This window comes from Candoia aspera, chromosome 1 (assembly GCF_035149785.1).
Source record: "Candoia aspera isolate rCanAsp1 chromosome 1, rCanAsp1.hap2, whole genome shotgun sequence".
Lineage (NCBI taxonomy): Eukaryota > Metazoa > Chordata > Lepidosauria > Squamata > Boidae > Candoia > Candoia aspera.
Window position 1 is genome coordinate 129,966,526 of NC_086153.1, and position 20,779 is coordinate 129,987,304.

The following is a 20,779-nucleotide window of genomic DNA, read 5'->3' on the forward strand; positions in this document are numbered from 1 at the left end:
AGTGACAGAATGCTTGTGCCAATTGATTTTATCCTGCCATGCCTCTAGCCTAGCTCCAGCAGGTTTATCAGTTTGAAGCAGTTCCAGAGCCGGAGAAGCCTGAAGATTCATTTTGTTTGTTTTTTAACACCTCATTTCTCTTTCAAAGGAAGAATCACCATGTCTGGAGGGCTTTGACTAGGTGACCTGAGCTTCCTTCTGCAGAGAGAATTATGATGTAGGGGAAGGGAAGAGATAAAAAGGAACAAAGATTGACTGCAGTTGTTATCTCCATGTGATCCCAAGAGAGAGAGCAAGAAAAGCAACTTACAGCCTGCCAATATTTTGCAAGCTGCATGATTTTAAGAACAGTTTAAGAGAAGCTGATTTAAAACAATGCCTTTTTCTGTTTATCTTCTTGACTTTGGTGAATGGCAGTGGCTATCTTTAAAATGAAACCTATTATTTCAGGAATTATGCAAATGTAAGCAAGCTCATCTTTCCCATTAAAAATCAGTTTTAATTTTTATTGGCTTTTTTTGCTTATTTCCAATGAGATACTTCCATTTTTAAAAGTTGGAAGGTGTCATCATCATTCTGTTTTATATATAGATTCATATTTAATGATGAAAACTAAGTGGTGTATTTATTTCTTGCCCGACTCTGATCTCAAGTGAATCATTTGTTTCATTCATAGGGAGGGTAGAGTGGCAAAAATTCATTTTTCCATTTTTGAGGGTTACAGCATTGCAGAGTTTGAGAACCTTTGCCCTACTCTATAGAAGAAGGAAGGTGAATGCATACAGATAGAGAGTTTAACAGGAGCATAGGAAGTGATTTATCATGTGACTATCCATGCTCTGCTTGGCTACTACACCATTGCTGTTTCCTTAAATAACCATTTTCTCCTCTTACCCTGCAGATTCAATTTGTTCTGACAATCTTCCAGACAAGCTGTGGGGTCGTTTGGCCTTGTTCATTTCCTATGGGATGGTTATACTTCCAAATTGGTTATATGATCTCCTTGATTATCCTTTTCACAAATTTCTATGTTCAGGTAAGTTAAGTTAGCTATTTTCCAGGAGTATGGGAGTGGGATGGTAATCACCAATTTTAAAAAATGTTGCTAGAAGGTTCACGTATCAGAACATACTTCTTAAATTTGTGGATAGTTGGATTCTAGTATGGAAGAGTCTTTCTTTCTATCAGTACTGCATTTGTCTACAGTTCTTTAAGCCAAACATATCTTCTCCCAGTTTCAGGATCATTCAGCAACTGCTGTGTGATCTCAGGAAAGGAACAGCTGCTTTAAGGAATTACAGGCAGGGCTACTTTGGTGCCCCCATATGCTCAAGGCACCTTTTTGCCTTCAAATCTGAAACATTGCAAAGTCCTAGCAGGCATCTCCTATTGTAAAGGTAAAAGGTGAAAGGTTTCCTGTGCAAGCACCGTCATGTCTGACCCTTTGGGGGGATGCCGCTTTTGCGACGTTTCCTTGGCGGACTATAGAGCGGGGTGGTTTGCCATTGCCCTCCCCAGTCGTCGCCTTCCCCAGCAAGCTGGGTGCTCATTTTACCGACCTTGGAAGGATGGAAGGCTGAGCCAACCTGAGCCGGCTACCCAAGACTCCAGCTTCCGCTGGGATCGAACTCGGGTTGTGGGGAGAGTTTCGGTTGCAATACTGCCGCCTACCACACTGTGCCACTCCAGACTCTTCACTGTAAAGGTAGAAGATACTAAATATCATTCTAAAAGATTATACAGTGATCTGATGAAATGGGCCTTTTTATTGCATGATTTGTCTTTTTTTCCCCTCTAGTCATTAGTTTGATGAGGATCTAAAGTTGTTTCAACTCAATCTGATTCTCTCTGACAGGATATCCCAGACTTAGGAGAATTGATAACAACCAGATTTTAGTTGGGAGTCCTTTTGGATCTCCCTGAAATTAGGAGAATGGAATTAGCAGGAGCATCCCCTACGAATAGGATGTACAAAGAGAAGGTTCTGTTCACATTGTGCAGTAAACTATAGTTTCTTGTCCATTGTCGTAAGGGAGACTGTAGCTTGAGCAAACCTTACTTCTGATCACAAATCAGACCCTGCACCCTAAACAGTCTGAGTAGAGGAGGGGTACTTACGTAAGAAAAACAAACTGATTTTCCCCTTCCCTTCGGTACTGTGGCAAAAGCTATTACTGACCTCCATCTGTGTGTGTGTGTGTGTCTGTGTTGTTTTTTTAAAGACTTACAACAAAAAAGCAGCCTCCAGAAGGAAAGAATATCAGAATGGTTCTGCAGCTGCTGTGAACGGGTACACAAATAGCTTTTCTTCTTTTGAGAACAATGTGAAGCAAAGAAAACAAAGGAAGGATTGAAGAACAAACTGAGAAACTATTCTGATATCCCAGGCAACAACAACAAAATCTGATTGTAAGCACAATATGTGTTGTGCACTGATAACTCTTGACAGCTACTGTAACTATTCCTGCCTAGAATAGTGTCGATTTATGTAGGATCTAACCAGTGCAAAACATCCTAGAAACTACCCCTAAGCTAAAGTTGATGACGTTGATAATCCTGGATGGTCATAGACTGAAGCATAAACTGTGGAAGGAAGTATTATTGTAGTATGACAGACACTGCTGTTGCCTTACTAGTCAATATTAGAGGTGCTGAATTAGGATTCACAATTACAAAACTGTAATTCAGACTCATATTTTTAACTGTAGATAGTGCATGTTATTGTAATTTGTACAACAAGATTAAGTTCTTTTTTTTTTCAGTAGTTTAAAACACACATGCCTTAAATTAAAATTAAAGCAGGGCCCAAAATCTATTTTGATCCAGTTTGAAAATGTATGGAACTGTTTGATTCTAAGGGAGCAGCTTCTCCGGGGTAGTTTATGCTAGAGTACGGATACTAAACAGAGAAGCGCAGGGTCACTGATGAAAAGTTCACAGATATGCCTGTTGGTTTTCCCTTCCATTCAAGTGTATGGCCTTGTTCATTTCCTGCAGGGTGGTTATACTTCCACATTGACTATATGATCTCCTTAATGACCCTTTTCACAAAAGGCTGTCTTCAGGTCTAGAATATAGAAATGTCTATTCTATCTGCTAGAGAAGTGATAACCCAGAAAAGGCAGGGCACTCACCTGTAAACACTTCATGCCCACCAGGTATCATTGGCACAGTATGTGTGTAGCCTGTTTTGAGAGAGGCATTTCCTGCAGCCGAGATGTGACGATGTTTAGTTCCTTTCACAAATCAAAGAGACACCGTGTCTGTGATGTGCAGTAGTAGGCACGTTCAAAGGCTCACACTTCTATATATGTTCTTTTTGAAATGAAACCAATGCTGAAATAAATGGCCATTTAGTTTTGTCAGGACTCACTATTTTTCTCATTTTATTATAACAAGTCTGCAACAGTTCAGCTTTTAAAACATTTTTCCTCAATTAACTTTTAATAATAAGTAATGGGAACTTCACTTTTGCTTAGGCAGTGTCTAGGATGGGATGCTGACTCTAAGCATTACAGCATGCTTGGGGAGGCCAGCCTATCTTTCTCCCACAAAATGTTTCCAGTGTTGCATCCTGAAAATGTTGCTGTTTACTTTCTCAACTGCCAGTGACATCTGAGATGAAACCAGCTGTGGGTTTTTCTTAACCATTTTTCCTGTTGAGGAAGGCACAGCTATTCCTTTTTCCATTCCATGGCTAAGTCTTTCCTACACTTGAAAAATCTTAGAATGAGTCTTCTGGTTGGACCACAGCAAGCCAACTAAAGGTATCTTGAGTAAATTGTGAAGCAGATTTCTGAAAATTGCAGAAGTTGAGGGGGGTCCCTATTCTCATGACTGACTGCATTGTTTCAACCATACTTCAAAGCTATTCCTGGGTAAATCTAGTATTTGCCTTTTTTTCCTAGCTTTTGTTCCTTTGTTGCAGAGATTTTAAGAAAACTTTGGGATTAACCCTGGCTTCTCCCCTTCCCTCTGCAGTATTGAGGCTGGGGTCTCCTTGAGAATGAATAGCGTAGAGTATGGGCTAGGGCAGAGAAGGCGACATCTGGAAAGGGATTTTTTTCTGCAAAATTGGGGATCAGCCCCAGTGCAAATAGAAGTCCTTCCATGCACACAAGCAGCTCCTGGATCCAACTCATTGACTTTAGAAATGTGCCTATAGTAAATGTTTTCTGGTTTTTTCCTTTTCAGAGTGTTGCATTAGCTCATGTCAGACTATAGTTATATGAAAAACCCTTGGAACAAAGTGAGCTTTGTTTCCTTATTGTCCATTTCTTCTGCAGTTTCTTGTGTTGTTTGAAATTTATTTTAGAAATGCTTATTGAAATCCCTGTTTGTTGTAACCATTCCCTCCCACACACAAACCACACACAAACATTTACAGTGTTGGTTGATAAACAGGTCTCTGTAACAAATGTACTCTGTAATATGGTGGAGTTATAACCTGTTAACACACTAACCATACTTCGTATCAAGCCATTCCCTTAGTCCTTGCCTCCCCACATTTACATGATTAGAGTTTTATGATTTTTTATATTTATACAGATACAAGTTTACCATGTTGTTGCACAGCTGATGTTTGAGACGGATTATTAGTTGTCCTTATTAGCCTTGCAGATTTGATTTGTATCGTCTTTGGTCAATCCCTCCCCACCCCCACCCTTGTTTTTGAATGAGACAGCGCTGGTTTACTTTGTGTGTGTGTGTATAAGTGTGTGTGTGTGTTTGTGTGTGTGGTTAATGTTCTCAAAGCTTATGTGTACATGTCTTGGTTTCTAGGTATTGATTTGCAAAGTTTTCACATATTTCATACAGCAGCTTTACCATTCAAACAAAATATGCTGTCTAAATATGTGTGTGCTAAAAATAAAAAAAAACCTAGCTTGTCAGAAATACCTGCATTGTTACGTTTTGTGTTTAATCATTAAATCATTCTTGATCCCTGTGCTTGTGTTTTAATATAATGACACTTTAATAGACCTGATGGAGCTTTGTAACTGTTTGCACCTTCATCTGTTATTTAGTACCTGTATTTTTACATGGGACATTTCAATTTTTTTTTCCTTACACACAACCAGTTACTGATGAGCATTTTCCCTTTTTGTTAATTCCAGGAATAATTAAGCCACAAGTTGGATTTTTAAATTGTAATCATTTTATAGCTTTTGAAAGGAAAAATGGAACAACATTCAGCATTCAGCAAACTGACTTTGAATTTTTTTCCGCTTTAATTTCTCTCATGTGTTTTTCCCATATAGATTAACCCCTCCTCCCCTGTTGTTTGCATGGAGAAGAAAGTTCACATCGACACTCATAAAAACTTTCCTCTTGATGCAGATAAGCCTTGATTCCAATTAATGACAACTGGAGGAGGAGGGAAAAGATTGAGATGTCCTTTTGCCGCCTCATCATCCTGGTTTGAAGTAGTGGTCCTATGCTTGTTACTTCCATTTGCGCTATATAGTAGTTAACCATTGTGTGAATGGCCCTCGGTTATTAATCCTTTAAAAATTTCATACAGGAGAGCTTGGTTTCATTATATCTTTTATGTTTTTGCATTTTAATTCTAAGAGTTAGTAGGCTTTTTTCTAACACTCCAAATAGAAACCCTCTGACTTATTTTGGAGTTGTTCAATATCGATAAAGAATATTATTTGGATCAGAAAACTGGGTCAAGTATAAAGATTTGTAAACTTCATATCACAGGAGGTTCTTCATTGATGTCCACAGCTGAAGCAAAAGTGAAGATTTCTGTTTAGGCCTGTTTGCATTTTCTTTTTATTCTCTCTCTCTCTCTCTCCCTCCCCCTCCCCCCCTCTTTTTTTTTTGCCCTGGATTAATATTTATGACAAGGCATCTTATAATATTGAAAAGCTGACAAAACAGTTTCTAACAGTCAGTACAGTGACAGATAATTGCCTACTCTATGTTTAGTTGATGCTTTATTAAAGTATTTTAATAAAAAGGTAAAAACTCCTGTTGTTTTGTACGCTAAATGCCCTTCAAGCTGCAATTCCATATCTATTTAACTTGGAGAAAGTCCCACTGCACTTGGTAAGGTTTAGACACTGAGGCTGTGCTCCTGGGCATGGGAGGACCTTGTTCAGTGGAGATGTGTGTTTTAAAATAATTACTGTTTCCTTCTGTTTAATTTGTTTCTAAACTGCTCAGCTCGGCATTGAATAAAGTTCTATTCACAGCTATGGAAAGGCTCTTGAGTTACAGTCTTAAAGGAAATGAAGTCAGAAGCCATTCCCAAGCTGGCATTTATCCCCCAGGTGACATCTTGCCTAGAGGACAGGAACTCCCCCCCCCCCCCTTGGTTCAGCTAGTGAAGGCAGAAGAATTCCACTTCCCTTGAGAATGTTCCTTCCCCATTTAGGTATTCCTTGGCTTTGCCTAGTAGTTATTGATAGAAAATATCAGTGTTCCTGTTCACTTCCTTGCCAGATTGCAAATTCATCATTGCCAATATCTTTCAGTTTATTCAATAGCAACTAGATCGGTAGAGTGAAACAGCATTTAAAGCCTATTTCTGAAGACTTGCTGGGTCATTACTCATAGTCATGGATAAGCTATGTAACAATTACTGTTCGTGCACAATACCATATAAAGCAGCAGTGGGTTAATTTATGACAAGGCATCTTACAATATTGGGAAGGTCGCAGAACAGTTTCTAACAAAGCCAGTACAATATCAGACAACTGCCTACTCAATGTTCAGCTGATGTTTTACATTGTAATAAAAAATGTAAACGTTCCTGTTGAGGCAATGGAGGAGAAATTAGTAACACTGGGACTACCAGACCTGACCTAAAAAACCCAGGAAATTACTAGATGGCAGCAAAGATTTAGAGAGGCTTTTAGCTTCTTTGCTGTCATTTAGACATCTGGAATTTTGCAGCCCAGATCTCATAATCCCTTTTCCTTGTTAGCTTTATGCATTTGTAGATGAATAAGCAGACATCGTATATGTTTATACAAAGGGTGGCTACTTTGCATATCTTCTAAAGAGATTAAATTTTCACAAAGGGAAATAGCAATGTACATAAAATTTGCATATATTGTATATTTGATATACATGCTCATTCGTCCTTAAGTCATCTGGTGCCAGTTTTTTCCAATATGTTATGTGATCTGCTGCCTAGATGCTTACTGTTGAAGGACAACATCAAGGTCCCTGTTCTAGCTTAGGAATTTTAATCAAATTTTGACAGGATTTAAAGATGTGGCATCCTTTCAAGAACACACCTTCCAACAGAGGACTGTCCTCTCTAAAGTAGCAGGCACACAAGGGATCATATTTGCGTGTTTCCAATAGATATCAGGGAGCTTTCTTGGCTCTGCATTATGCTGGTGTTAAAATAATACTTGGAAGGTTGAATTAATTAAAGTTGATAATCCATGTTCTGGCAATGACAATATTTTCTGCTATTAGAAGGTCACTGTCACTATATGGAAAGGGTCATTTTTGAGGAGGAAATAAAGTTGGGAATATAGACCCTTAGTGATAAGCTGTTCAAGACCAAAAATTCTTGGTGGGGAAGCAACAACTAATAGCTTTTAAATCTGTGGCCATTTACCTGCTGTGTACATCTCTATTGGCGTACCCCAAATGCTCAGCTGTTATTTATTGATACAATACACATTAGATCATAGCTGTAGCTTTTACAATAGTCTCAGTGGAGTAGAGGAAGTCGCTGCGGGTATTGTATTCTATCAAATGGTGAATTCATGAGCAACTTTGATCACCTTTTTTTAAAAAAAGTATGCCGATTAGAAATGCCTCTGAACAGAAAGCAGTGAAAAGTTCATGAAACTGCCTGACATAGGGCTGTAATTCTATGGCCCTTGGTGAAACTAAGTGAAGGGCATTCTCTTGGTTTCTAAACTGACGAAATGCCACTTTGAGGTAGGCCCCAATTCCAAAAATAGCTCCTTATAGGAGCTTCTAGTACCTGCTGTTGCTTTCTTTTCTCTGATTGGTGCAGGGGAACAAGACAGGAGAGTCTTTTATGTCCTTCAGTCCCATAACTACATGTTTTATTTCGTATTGCCAGAGATACCCTAGTGTAATTTCTCATCACAGTTGGCTGAGTCTAAAACTAATGGAGTATCCACCTCAGTTGTGAAGGGACATGTTCTTTCATCTTGTGCTGAGAACAAGATACATCTTTCTCATCTTGGAAGCGCTGATGTTCTTGACATAATTGGAAATGGTCATTAAAAGGCTATTAGACTAAAAAAAAAACCTTTCTTCCCTGCCAATTTCATGTTGCCTTTAATCTACTGAAGTGGCCTTTGCTCTTGTAGAAAAACACATGCTTAAAATTTTTATTCCAACTGTCAGGTTTTGCTGATTGCCTGAAAAGAGAATCACTTTTGTGTGTTCTCTATGCTTCAATACCCTAAGTCTCTGTAATTTGTATCTCTGTAATGATAGCTTTTTAAGGTATCTAAAAAGTTTATAGTGAAGAGAATGAATTTTGTAACTCTAGTACTACCAGATCTGGACTGCAAAGTTTCTAGTTTCTGTAACTCAGGATTGGGAAGAGCCCCTGTGCCATCTGTTCACTACAAGGATTTGTGCAAACAAGGAAAAAGAGGTATCTATGTGTGCCCAATTCATTAGAGCTTATCAGATCTGAGATGTAAAACTCAGGATGACCACTAGATGGTGGTGACATACAGAAAAATGTACAGGTAGCCCTTGTTTAGTGACTGCCTTGCTTAGCAATGGTTAACAGTGATGAAAAAGTAACTTTACAACCAATCTTATTTATGACCATCACAGGTCTGTAAAGCAAAGGAAAGCTGAAGTAAGCGTAGTCTCAGTTTCACTTAGCAACTGCTTCGCTTAATGACCAAATTGCCAATCCCAATTGTGGTTGCTAAACAAGGACTACCTAATCCTTACTTCCATCCAGTGATCATCCAGATTTTTGCACTCCGGATTAGTAGCCCTACTCAACAATATACTCCAAAGATTAAATTCTTAGGCTATTCTATATTCCCTTTTTCCTTACTTTAGGGCTAGGGAGCCTGTGGCCTATCACTGAACTACGACTCTCAGCTTTCCATATGCCATGATAGTTAGGGCTCCTGAGAATTATATTAACATTACAAAAGCCACAGGTACCTGGCTTACACTGGTGCAGTAGTTTAGTTGTCCCTCCTCCCTCAATCCCTTAGCAATCTTAAATTGATTAATGCTTAGTGCACTTTGATCCTCAGATTTATAATTCAAAAGAGGTTAGACTTAATTTTCATTCAAATCAATGGGCGTAAAGCAATGTTGTCCCCCAAGATTCGGGTCTTGGGTGATGACATCAAAATCAACAAATGCCTACTAATACACTCCTAGTACAAAAGATATACAGTTGCATAGTAATCTGTATGGATATATGCAAATTTAAACATAAGTACTATAGCTTTACTAGACATTTTTATTGCAGTGGGAAATCTCTGCCCCTGTCCACTTTCCCATTAAGATTGATAAGTTGTTTGCTTTTTCTGCCACTCCAGTTTCTTTTTCTTAAAATCAGATCTAAACTGGAGAGCCCCTTGGGCAGAAGATGCTTTCAAGCAGAAGGCTGTCTCCTGTGATAGATTGCACAGTCCCCTAATTCCTATAAAACAATGTAATAGGAAGTGACTATTGCAATCCTTTTGTTTTGTTGCAGGGATATTAATTACTGCAGTTGGGCAATGGAATAAATTTAATTCCACTTCAGTTCATAACATGGCTGGCTCAAGAGAGAGAGGTGGCAGAGTGAGGAAAGACAAGGAAAAAAACCTAAACCAATATTTTTCTAATCTCATATTGACATATATGCAATAGGAAATGTTCTCTTGATGTTTTATGAAGAGCATACTAGCTGGGTAACGTTCTTCAGTTCTGAAAATTAATGCTACTTTGCAAGAATAATTCAATTAAACTTTTTTAAAAATGTACATATTTTTGAACGTGCAAGTTCGTTTTATTTTTTATTCTTTAAGAACAGAACAATGAGATAATTTTGTTACTGTACACAGAACTTCCAAACACGTTACATATGCTAATAAAAACAGAATAATACAATGTTCAGTGATTCTTTGTAAATGAATAAATATCTGACCATAGACTACTATAGGTACTGGTAAGAGAGTATGTGAACTGGTACCTTGGGGATGCTCAATAAAGTTACATCAAACTTAGAAAATCATCTTCAGCTACAACCAACCTTTCCCCTTTGTTTCCCATCAATTTCTCCATTAGGACTATTTGTCAACATTGATGAATCTAGACTGATAGGGAAAGATTATTCCCTATGTTCCAAATGTGGGTTATATATTGTCCAGCAGGCACTAACATATTATCAATCTTTTATGCAGCTAATTTTCATCTGTTTCTTCAAATGCTGATGATAAGGCTAACCTAGGGTCTAGCAGAGTATCTGGTTCAATTATTTGCACTGTTTCAATGAAAACTTTATTTCCCAAATCTTGGAATTTTCACACAAGACCACCAAATATGTAAATAGTTTCCAAATGCAGTTTTTAAAATAATGTATGTTGAATAATCATCTGTAATATTCCTATTGCATCAAACGTTAGAAGCATTTAGACATTTGACAAAAATGATGCTTGCCGTATTGTAGTGGCAATTTTAACAGTGTTTGTTGAAAAAGAATCATTTCAATATCTTGCTCACCTGTCCCAATATCAGTAACAGATGTGTAATAAGATGATTTGCTGTGACATTGGAGGTTAACCAGGAGAAGCCTAAATGCATTCCTAGAAACAATGCTGCCATTTTCTAAGAAAAAGAAGAGGCCTGGAGGATGTGGACATACATGATTTTCTGCCTGAATTTTATGGAATCTCACAGTCCTCCTGCAGTTATTTAAGACTAGAAAAATGTAGAGCTCTACTCTTATTAATGTAAATGTATTGTTGATGTTATATAGTAGACAGATACGTACATTTATTTGTTTTACTGTACTCAAGGCTGACGTTATGTAATCATTTTATTATCTCTGAACATTATCTGTTTTCTCATGAGGAGAAAAATTACACAGATTTCTGCAATTGATTGTACAAGTGACACATTGGTCAAGGGTTACACCAGAGTTGCACATGGAGAATGAAAGAAAAATAGCAAAATGAGAGCATTCCTTTCTCTTCTGTCCCATGCAAAATACCACATTGGGAGATACATATCGGATTGATGAGGCATTTATGAGGAAAGCACAGAAAAACATTGGCCTTAAGACAAAGTACATGATATTCTCATTACTTATATTTGCATTGGGCCCTCAAATCAGCATCTTAAAACACTTCATTTTTAGAAAGCTGCTAACCTAGAAGGCTATAAAGACAGCTTTAAATATGTGTGCAGTGCCAGAGGATATTTGAGCCTAAGTGCAAGAGCAGCATTAGACACTTGCATTTTCATGCTCTCCAGGAGTTTTTTTGGCTACTGCATATCCAGTGGGATCTTTTAAAAATGTCTTTTTAAAATTTATTTGGAAATCCCCCTTGCTTTCAGAAAGGATTTGTCATTTGGCCAAGGGTATAGAGACTTAGCTGTGCTGTCCTTTGGTAGCTGGCTGTAGATTTTCATGCTATTTCCATGAGTCTGTTCTGGATAATATTCAAAATAGTGAGTCTCCCTGGGGAAGCAGTTCCAACACTTGCTGCTTGACTGCCATCCACCTCACCTCCCATGATGCTGGCAAGAAGCAGTGTGTGATCTCAGGAGACAAGGCTGAGACCAAAACAAATTTTAGGGCACGTGTGCTTAGAACTAAATCCAACTGAGTTTAGACGTTTAAGCAATTGGAAAGGCTTTGACTGTGCCTGAAAAACTAGTGGAGACAATGCAAGTTGCACACCAGGGCAGATGACAACAGACTATCATGCACTTTCATGTTTCTACATAAGGAGCTCTCCCAAAGATGGGACTGTATACCCTCCCAGTTAATATCCCTATTCACTGAGATGCCTTGGATGCTGTGCAAATGTTGGCAACGTATTGCACACGTTCTCAGTCAAGTTATTACATCTCCAACAGGATTTAGGAAGATGGGACCTGTGCATACATGACATTTCTACAGCTTATCCCTAGAAAGCAACAGCAGTTACTCTGTCTGTCTGTCTGTCTGTCTGTCTGTCTGTCTGTCTGTCTGTCTGTCTGTCTGTCTGTCTGTCTGTTTGTTTGTTTGTTTGTTGCTCATATTTAGCCACTGCCCATCTCCCCCAGAAGAGGGACTCTGGGCGGTTACATCTTCTTAGCCAAGTTGGGTTCTCTCTCTCTCTCTCTCTCTCTCTCTCTCTCTCTCTCTCTCTCTCTCTCACACACACACACACACACACACACACACACATCATACAGACACATACAGTACACACATACTCATCTTGTTTAAGCCTATTAGCTTCTCATGACCTCTATCCTGTGGTCATCAGATACTGTTACTACTTTCTTTAGTGGTGGGGCAACCAAGGCAATTCGATTGGTGCCGTAAACGGCAGTCAAATACTTTGAACGTTTATAGGTTTCAGAGACCTTTCTCTGAATTTGCCAGAATCATAGGCTGAACAAACAGTGGCCGCTCTTAGTCCCACCTTCCCCTTTTTGCTATCAAAAAAATTTCAGCTCCCTTCCCAATTTGGCTGCATAAGTCCTGTGAGTGTGTCTATCTTACTATGTTCCATTTACATTACTGGACATAACAAATCCACAAAGATAAACCTTGCCAAGTGTCCTCAAGAAGTCTTCCCATCATGCTTACTGAGGATGATAGAATCTGAAGTGTAACTCAAGAGGATTATTTTGAGTATATTATAGGTATTCTACTTCTGTTTTGTAAACCTTTGGGCATTTGTTGCCTCACAATAAACCCTGAAGAATGTGGGGAAAATACAGGAAAATTACATTTTAAGAATGACATACAGAGGACCTATAAAAGTAAGTGAACAAGGAATATGAATTCGAGAATACACCTACCTTCCCTAAACCAAACCCTAGATCTTAATTTGGGCTCTTGCTCAAATATGGAACCAGTGAAAAGCTCTTTGGTGTCATGAGGAATGAGGTTAGTGTGAAAGGTCAAGAACAACCCAAATCACACTGTTCTGAACTAGGCTTAGGGGACCAAGAGAGGAGTCAGGAAGGCATGCCAGAAGACTGTTGCAATACTAAAGAAACAAAATTTACCAAGGATTACAGAGGAACAGAGACAGATTATGAACAGACCCATAACAATAAGGGGAGTTTCTGAAGCTTTAAAAGAGATTAAACCAGGAAAGGTGCCTGGACCAGATGGATTACCAGGTTCTTACTGTAAATGTTTTGAGGATGAACTTTTACAACCTCTACAAAACACGATCTCTATCCTACAGGGAGGAAAGATGCCAGATAGTTGGAAAACGGCCAATATAACACTAATACCTAAAGAGGGACAAGATTTGACTTTAATAAGAAACTAAAGGCCGATATCATTATTGAATAATGACTACAAGTTGTCCACAATGATTCCAGCTGATAGACTGAAAATAATTTTGCAAGAATTTATTCACGAGGATGGACAAACAATTGGAAAAAGTCATGGAACTTTGTTTTTGTACATGTTAACTGCAGCAAGATTATTGTACGCACAAAGGTGGAAAGATTCAGTACTATGCACAATGGAAGAATGGTTGGCAAAGATGATAGAACTTGCTGAGATGGCTAAATTGACTTCTTTGATCAGAGAAAAGACAATGTCTGACCCTTTTGTTCTTCTGCAAGGCCCTAAAGACCTGGCTCTTCCCTGAGCACTGAGCCAGACAATGGGTTGAGCATGTGTAGAATGTAAGACTCTTGAATGAGATATGTGTTGATTGGTCTTAGTTGCTTCTGTTATTGTTATTTATGTTGTTTCATTATCCTGCAGTTTCTATGTTCTGAAGGCTTATTTTTATTTTATTCTATATTCCTTGTTTTCATGTTACTTCAAATTATAAGTAGCCCAAAATCACTCTTGTGGATTGGGCAGCCATATGCATTTAATACATTAATTAATTATAATCTAAAGATTGTGAAACTGAGAAATTAAACGCATTAAAAGAAGACTGTTGCAGTACTCTTAACATGGAACAACCAAGCCATGCACCAATAAAGCTGCAGTCTCCTCTGTCAGAAACCCCAGGTTCTACAACTATTCATCAAATAAAAATTAGTGACTTTCACTGCAATCACAAGAAACAGAAACAGAATCTAATCAATCATTCAATTATCAATCTAATTTTTGCATACTATAAGAACAAGGCCAGGAAACATGGCAGTGGCCTGTCTCCAGCAGTCTGAGCAACACCCTCAATTCTAGTCTTCAGCTGGCTTTCCTGAAGAGACTATTGGGGGTATGGATGTGCCAAGATTCCTAACTATTTCTTAGAGTGGGATGCTGGCAAACCAAGCGAACACATTCCATAGACTTGGATTGCACATTTCTAAGCTGTTTTTTTTAAAGACATAGCATACTGAACAAGCTACAATTGATTAGGTTCACACATTGCCCTACAAACCACAAGGGCAGTGTTCACCCAACACACTAAGCCAAATCCAAAGCACTAACCACAAATCATGAGTGAAGAGGAAGCAGGCTCTGTAAGTAAAGGAAAAGTATGAGAATGGAGAGCCAGAGAAGTACTCAACTAGCATCATTGTTTAGAACTCATGTTAATATTCCAAGTTTGAATAATACATCTTCTCCTTCAGCTTTCCCCAACTTCATACCCTCAAGATATGTTGCGATTCCCAGAGGACATGAAGAATTCTAGGAATTGTGCTCTTAGTATAAAGAAGACACCCAAGTTGAGGAGGGATGTTCTACTTTCTTATTTGTCCCACCAAGTTTTGCTGAAGACATAAATACATTTATTTATTGGAGAGCTGGTGGGTATATTGCTCTGTTTCCAAGTGGATAAATTTCTCTGGAGGTCACAGGGTAGTATAAAGCCTAGTATTGACAGACTGTGCCCTAGAGAAGGAACCAGGCCAGGAGGAGGAGGAAGGGACAAGAAAGTAACCAGTGTAAGGATAGCCTTTAGAAACAGGCATTGAACAGAGATACCGACTGTAAAGCAGAAAGCAATAGGTAGTCTTTCTTTCATAATAATTTTTTTAAAATAATATTTTCCTAGTGGATTTGATGTATGTGCATCCTGGTCAAGATATGTACCATCCTGAACCCAGGATAACTGCCTTGTAATATGACTGGAATCTATGCACTTGGTCACTGAAATGTCATAGACCAGGGTTTCCCAAACTGTTCCTCAGAACCCTTGGATTCCATGAGAACTTGCTAGAGTACTATGAGAGTCTATGGGCAAAAGAAAAAAAAGTTCACTCAAACACAGCCAATTTTCTATCACTAGAGCTTTGCCTGTTCATCAGGGGGTCCAGGATCTTTTTTAACAGGTTCTGTGACATAAAAAATGTTGCAACCCCCTGCTGCAGACAAATGCACAAACATATGGCCTACTTTCCTAGACTTCCTAATTAACTGTAGAACTGTTTTGCTCGTGAAAAAGTTTCATTCTGTAACTACTCTCTTTTCTCTCTCTCTCTCTCTCTCTCTCCCCCAACCCCTTTTTATTTAAATACATTGTTCTGATTTTCACAAGTTTCTGCCTGTAAATATCTATGCAGTGTGCTCCTGTATGGAATCTTAAGTACATCCAGAATGAAGCAAGGAGTTATGCTGAAGGGGTTGGGAGGGAAGATTGATAAGTGAAGCTCCAAATTGGCTTTTCCTTATTCTTTTGGAAGATAGCAGAACTCATTTATAAAGGCAGAATCAGAATATTATGAGTTGTTTTTTTCAGACAAAGGAATCAAAGGAGAAACAAAAGACATTTGGCTGAGGAAAACAAAATGTTAGACCTCTCTTGATTCAGAAATACACTGAGATTTGTGGCTTGTTCTATTTGCTAATTCTTTATTTAGCTAGAAGAGAAGGAAAATGTTAGCCTCCATCTGTCCTTCAGAAACCTTGCAACAACAACAACAACAACAGCAGCATATTGAAGAAAGCCTCTAGATAAGAAGTATCCCGCTGGATCAGACCAAAGGCTTATCTGGTTCAGCATCCAGTTTCCCACAGAGGCCAGCTAATGGCTCTGGGAAATCCACCAGCAGGACACGAAGGCAGCAGTGTGTTCCTCCTGAAGTTCCCCATCAGCTGGTATTTGGTAGCATGCTGGGTCCTTATTATCAGAGACTGCCTTTGAATGCCTCAGAAGAAATATTCTTCATTCCCAAATAGTTGAGGACGCTTGAGAAATATTCCCTGGTACGAAAAGTAAGAATTGGCCATCCCAGACAAAACGAGGCTGCAGAGCCAGTTCTAAAGTACTATAGTCTCTTAAGATATTCCAGGTTTACATGTTGCTCTCAGCTGAGTGCAGTTTAAGTGTGCTGAATTTGTACCACCTTCTGAGATAAAAATGGCCTAATTCAATGTTCATATATCACATTAAGCTGTAAAGTTGAGTTCCTGCAGCAAGCATGGTTTGCAAATTACAATGTGTAAACCCAGCTGTTGTGGTTTGAAAACCATGATGTACAAATCTCATATCTGTGAATCATTAAGGGCTCTCAGAAGGTCTGCTCTGAGACTGGTGTGCAACTTGGGGATCAGCTTGGACTCACAACTCCTGCTCGAAGAATATGTGGCAGCTGAGGCCAAGAGGGCCTTTGCACAGCTACACCTAGTGTGCCAGTTGTGTCATTTCCTGGACCAGGAGGCCCTTCAGAGAGTCACTCACACCCTCTTCACCTCACAAATGGATTACTGTAATGCCTTTTACATAGGACTGCCTTTGAAGACCACTTGGAAGTGACACATGGTCCCTGAATGCAGCAGTGTGGGCAGTGTTGGCCATGTCTTGTTATGCCCATGTGATCCCACTGCTCCGTGAGCTGCACTAGTTACCAGTTGGCTTTGGGGTGCAATTCAAGTTCACCTATAAAGCCTTTCATGGCATAGGCCTGGTTATTTGAGGGACTGCCTGTCCCCAGTTGTTTCTGCCCATCCATTGCAATCAGGCAGATTGGGTGTGCTCCAGGTCCCATCAATTTTTGGGACCCAGTAATTGTGCCTTCTCTATCCCAGTGCCTGTCCTCTGGAATGATATCCCTTCAGAAATCCAGATCCAGATGGCTCCCACCCTGATGATGTTCAGGAAGCTACAGTACTAAAGACCTGGCTGTTTTCCAGGCTCTGGGGCAGTGTGAAGCTTGAGCCTGCTGGATGAGTTTTCTTTGGATATATGTTGTTAGAGCCATTCATGGTTCTTTTTTGTGTTCTGTATTTGATACTTTTAATTGTAAGCCACCCAGAATTGTTGGGAATCAGGCAGCCTATAAACTACGTAAAGGCAGGAAGCAAGGCGGTGAAGTTTAGGAACATGGAGGGATTTGTGGCCTCTCTTGAGCTGAAGAACGTGGGGCTTTTAACATGCACACATCTTTTGAAACAATTGCAGTGAGCTCATGTATTTTGTTTATTTATTAAATTTACACTCACCTTTATGTTCATTCTAACACTCAGGGAAGCTCACAACAATAAAAGTATAAAATGCACAGTGCTGGGCAATAGGAGTTCTGTTAAGTGGGCAGGAGTGAATTATGACAGGACAATGGCTTGTTCATGGCACTTATGTTAGTTAATTAGCAGAGGCAGGAGAAGCAGGCTGGCACCTTGAGATGCAAGGCCCCGGAGATATGGGTCAGAGGAAAAGAGGTTGGCACATAGGAAGTAGCATTCATAGCCCTAACCAACACAGAACTGTAACATGCCATTAACACAAGATAAAGATATCAGTCTCAGTCTCAGGGCAAAGCCAAATGGCTACATTAACCCTGAGTGGCAGAAAAGTTGGCATAAATTGGGCTGCTCTCTCAAGCTTTATTGTGCTTCAGGAATGAGGACTACATAAGCAGTTCTGATACTAGTTTTAGTGTAGAACTAGTGAAGGAAAGTGATTGATGAATTCTCTTGGCTACCTTGCTGCTATGCCCGCCCCCCCCCCCCCCCCCCCGCCATTGAACATGACTGGTCAGTGGGAAAAAAATACCCTTAATTACTCTTCTTAATGTGTGGTGGCTGCCTGGAATGGTGGGTTTAGCCATCTTTTAAGCATCCCTAGCAACATGTCACAGAAGCAGAGGTGCTCCACACCTTTGTCCTGTCAGTTGGTATATTTTTGAAAATACAGGTCTAGCACAGGTCTAGCACTTTTCAAAGAGTGCTAAAGCCATGTCCCAAAACAGATCACAGGCTCTTGGGAAAGGCATTGGATGAAGTAGGTGATAGTGATCATTCATGGTCTATTCTTGACTAGTGCCGCAAAAGAGCAGCAGTGCCGGTTACAAGTGGCCATGATTGGCAGCACCTTGAAGTAGCCTCTGGAGTAGGCAAAATGGTGCTACCACTCCCTTGCCAAAGGAAGCTGAAGGAAACCTATCATGCATTCATTGGTGAAAGAATCAGCAACATATTATGGATAGAACTCAGCTGTCTTTCCCAATTTAAATCAACCTTCTGGGCAGACTAATGGTCTCTTAAGAAAGCTTTCAAAAAAACAAGAAATCATGTTTTTAAAGACAAATCTAGCACTTTTTCAACATAGTTTTAAACCTGTATATATACAGAAACTTCTTAAAACCTGGTAAGCATTTTACAAAGTGCCCATCAGACATTTTGTGGGCAGAGGCCTCTGTAAAATTCAACTCTTTGGTCTCTCCTTTAGCCCTAGCCAAAATGGCCACAGAGTGACCAGAGAACAGGAGGGGCTTCCATGCTGCCTAAAGTGGCCATTAGGAGCCAAGCAAATCCCAGCTTCTGATTGGCATCAGTCAAAAGAACAATCAGTCATTGGCTTCATCATTGAGGAAGGTCCTGGATCATGACTATGGCAAAAATTGTGTTGAGAGATGAAGAAAAACATTATTTAAAATGCAAACAACCGAAGATTACTTTAAGCTGCCTCCACAGTGTGTTGGGGATGGGATGAAGGCAACATCACAAGGATATGCCATATAAAGATAGTTACTAACACAGATTTATGCTGTAGTTAGAGAGGTGTGGGGATAAGCCCTCAGAGCACCCCATGTTTCAGTCAAACCCTCCACATTCTCCACATATGGAAGTGAAGTCGCAGCATTGTCTATAGCAATCTCAAAAGCATCAGAAAAGCCACCAGATATGCAAAGCCCATCCCATTTGAACTCCACTTTGAGTTGCAAATTTGTTTCAATAGGATTTGATTGAATTCAGTTTGAAGCTTTGCAATAATATTCCCACATGAATATTATTGCTGGGAAAGCACTCAAACCCTACAAAACATGATTTAAAATACAATCAAAAACAGGTGTTTTTTCCAAAAGCTTGTCTATGCTACCTAGTAATATGGAAATGCTTTGAGAATAAGAGAAGAAAACAGTGTCTTTGCTGCCATCTATTGCCCCACTGAGGCAAAGTGCAGTTAAAAGAACACCAAAACTGTGTTTATCACCAGTAATAGCTTGCAATGGGGTGTTGTAATCACAAGAACTTTATGATCTCTTGGTCCTTTCCAGTGGGGCTGTGAAGGGGCTACTTATTTTTCAGTTCATTCATGATGATTCCCCTATTGTCACTTCACTTAGGCAATGAATATTAACAGAGAAGTAAAAATCAGAAAAGGTAAATCATTTCTAAGTATGAACAGACAGTGCACGGGCATAACAAGATCCAGAGGTACTCTGAACAAATGGGGCTATCTGGTAGCCTCTGCCCTTTGTGACTGTGGAGACATGCAGACAACAACACATATGTACACTTGTCCTCTGTGCCCTGATCAATGCACATTTGAGGACCTCATGACGGTGCTACAGAACGCAATTAATGATGCCAGTTTCTGGGCAAGATCTGCTTAACTTTTATATATTTTAACTTTTGTATTTTATATTTTAAATTCTGTGTTTTACAGTATGCCTTATTTTAATTGTGATGCTTCTGACACAAATCAATAAATAAATTTCTAAGTATCACAAGCAACTTCTAAATTCACCTAAAAAGTCCTCTGCTTGAATTACACATCTGGCCACATGTCTTGCACGACACGTATTCCTCCTTCTCATTTCATGTAACGAGTCCTGATGCAGCTAAAAAGATCATAATCAGATTCTACTGCAAGTCATTTTTAAATTATTTGTACTGCTTTAATATACTAGGGGAAAAAAGAGGAAAACATATGACAAAAGCAAGATTAATTATAATACATATTTTAACCAATCAGCTTAGTTTTAAAAAATACATTAAACTTTGATCACCAGAATATGGATTGGTCTTTCCATTACACTGATAGAGCACAGAGAACAAATTTCATCAATCCACATCTTTCCATTGTAAAATGTGGCACTTTTTTTTTTTGGGTTCCCTTCCAATACTTGGCAAATCCTTCAATATTCATACTGAAAAATTACAAATGTTTGGAAACATACAAAATTACATCCACATTTTTAAACCTTACTACTTTTCCCAAAAACACATTAACAAATTTATGAAGACAAATTAAAACAAAATAATACAGTAGTAGGGCAAGTCTATATTATATGGATAAGTGTCCCTTCCATCACTTTCAGTTCAATAATTTTGAGAACCAGCCTTTTAAAAACATTCTCTGACATGTCCAGTAAACATGAAAAAATGTTGAATTAATTTCATCTTAAGATCATAAGAAACACACTTAAAATTAAAAATAAC

At 39.0% G+C, this 20,779-nt stretch overlaps 1 protein-coding gene across 1 annotated transcript in view; it reads left to right on the top strand.

The window, feature by feature from the left end:
- ELOVL5 (ELOVL fatty acid elongase 5) overlaps positions 1–4,948 on the top strand; it is a 66,996-nt gene extending 62,048 nt beyond the window's left edge. Inside the window, exons 7-8 of the mRNA XM_063313820.1 lie at positions 902–1,036; positions 2,223–4,948. Of these exons, the coding sequence (XP_063169890.1) occupies positions 902–1,036; positions 2,223–2,354 (267 nt within the window). The 3' untranslated portion in view covers positions 2,355–4,948. The remainder of the gene's footprint in view (positions 1–901; positions 1,037–2,222) is intronic.
- Positions 4,949–20,779: the final 15,831 nt, after the last annotated feature.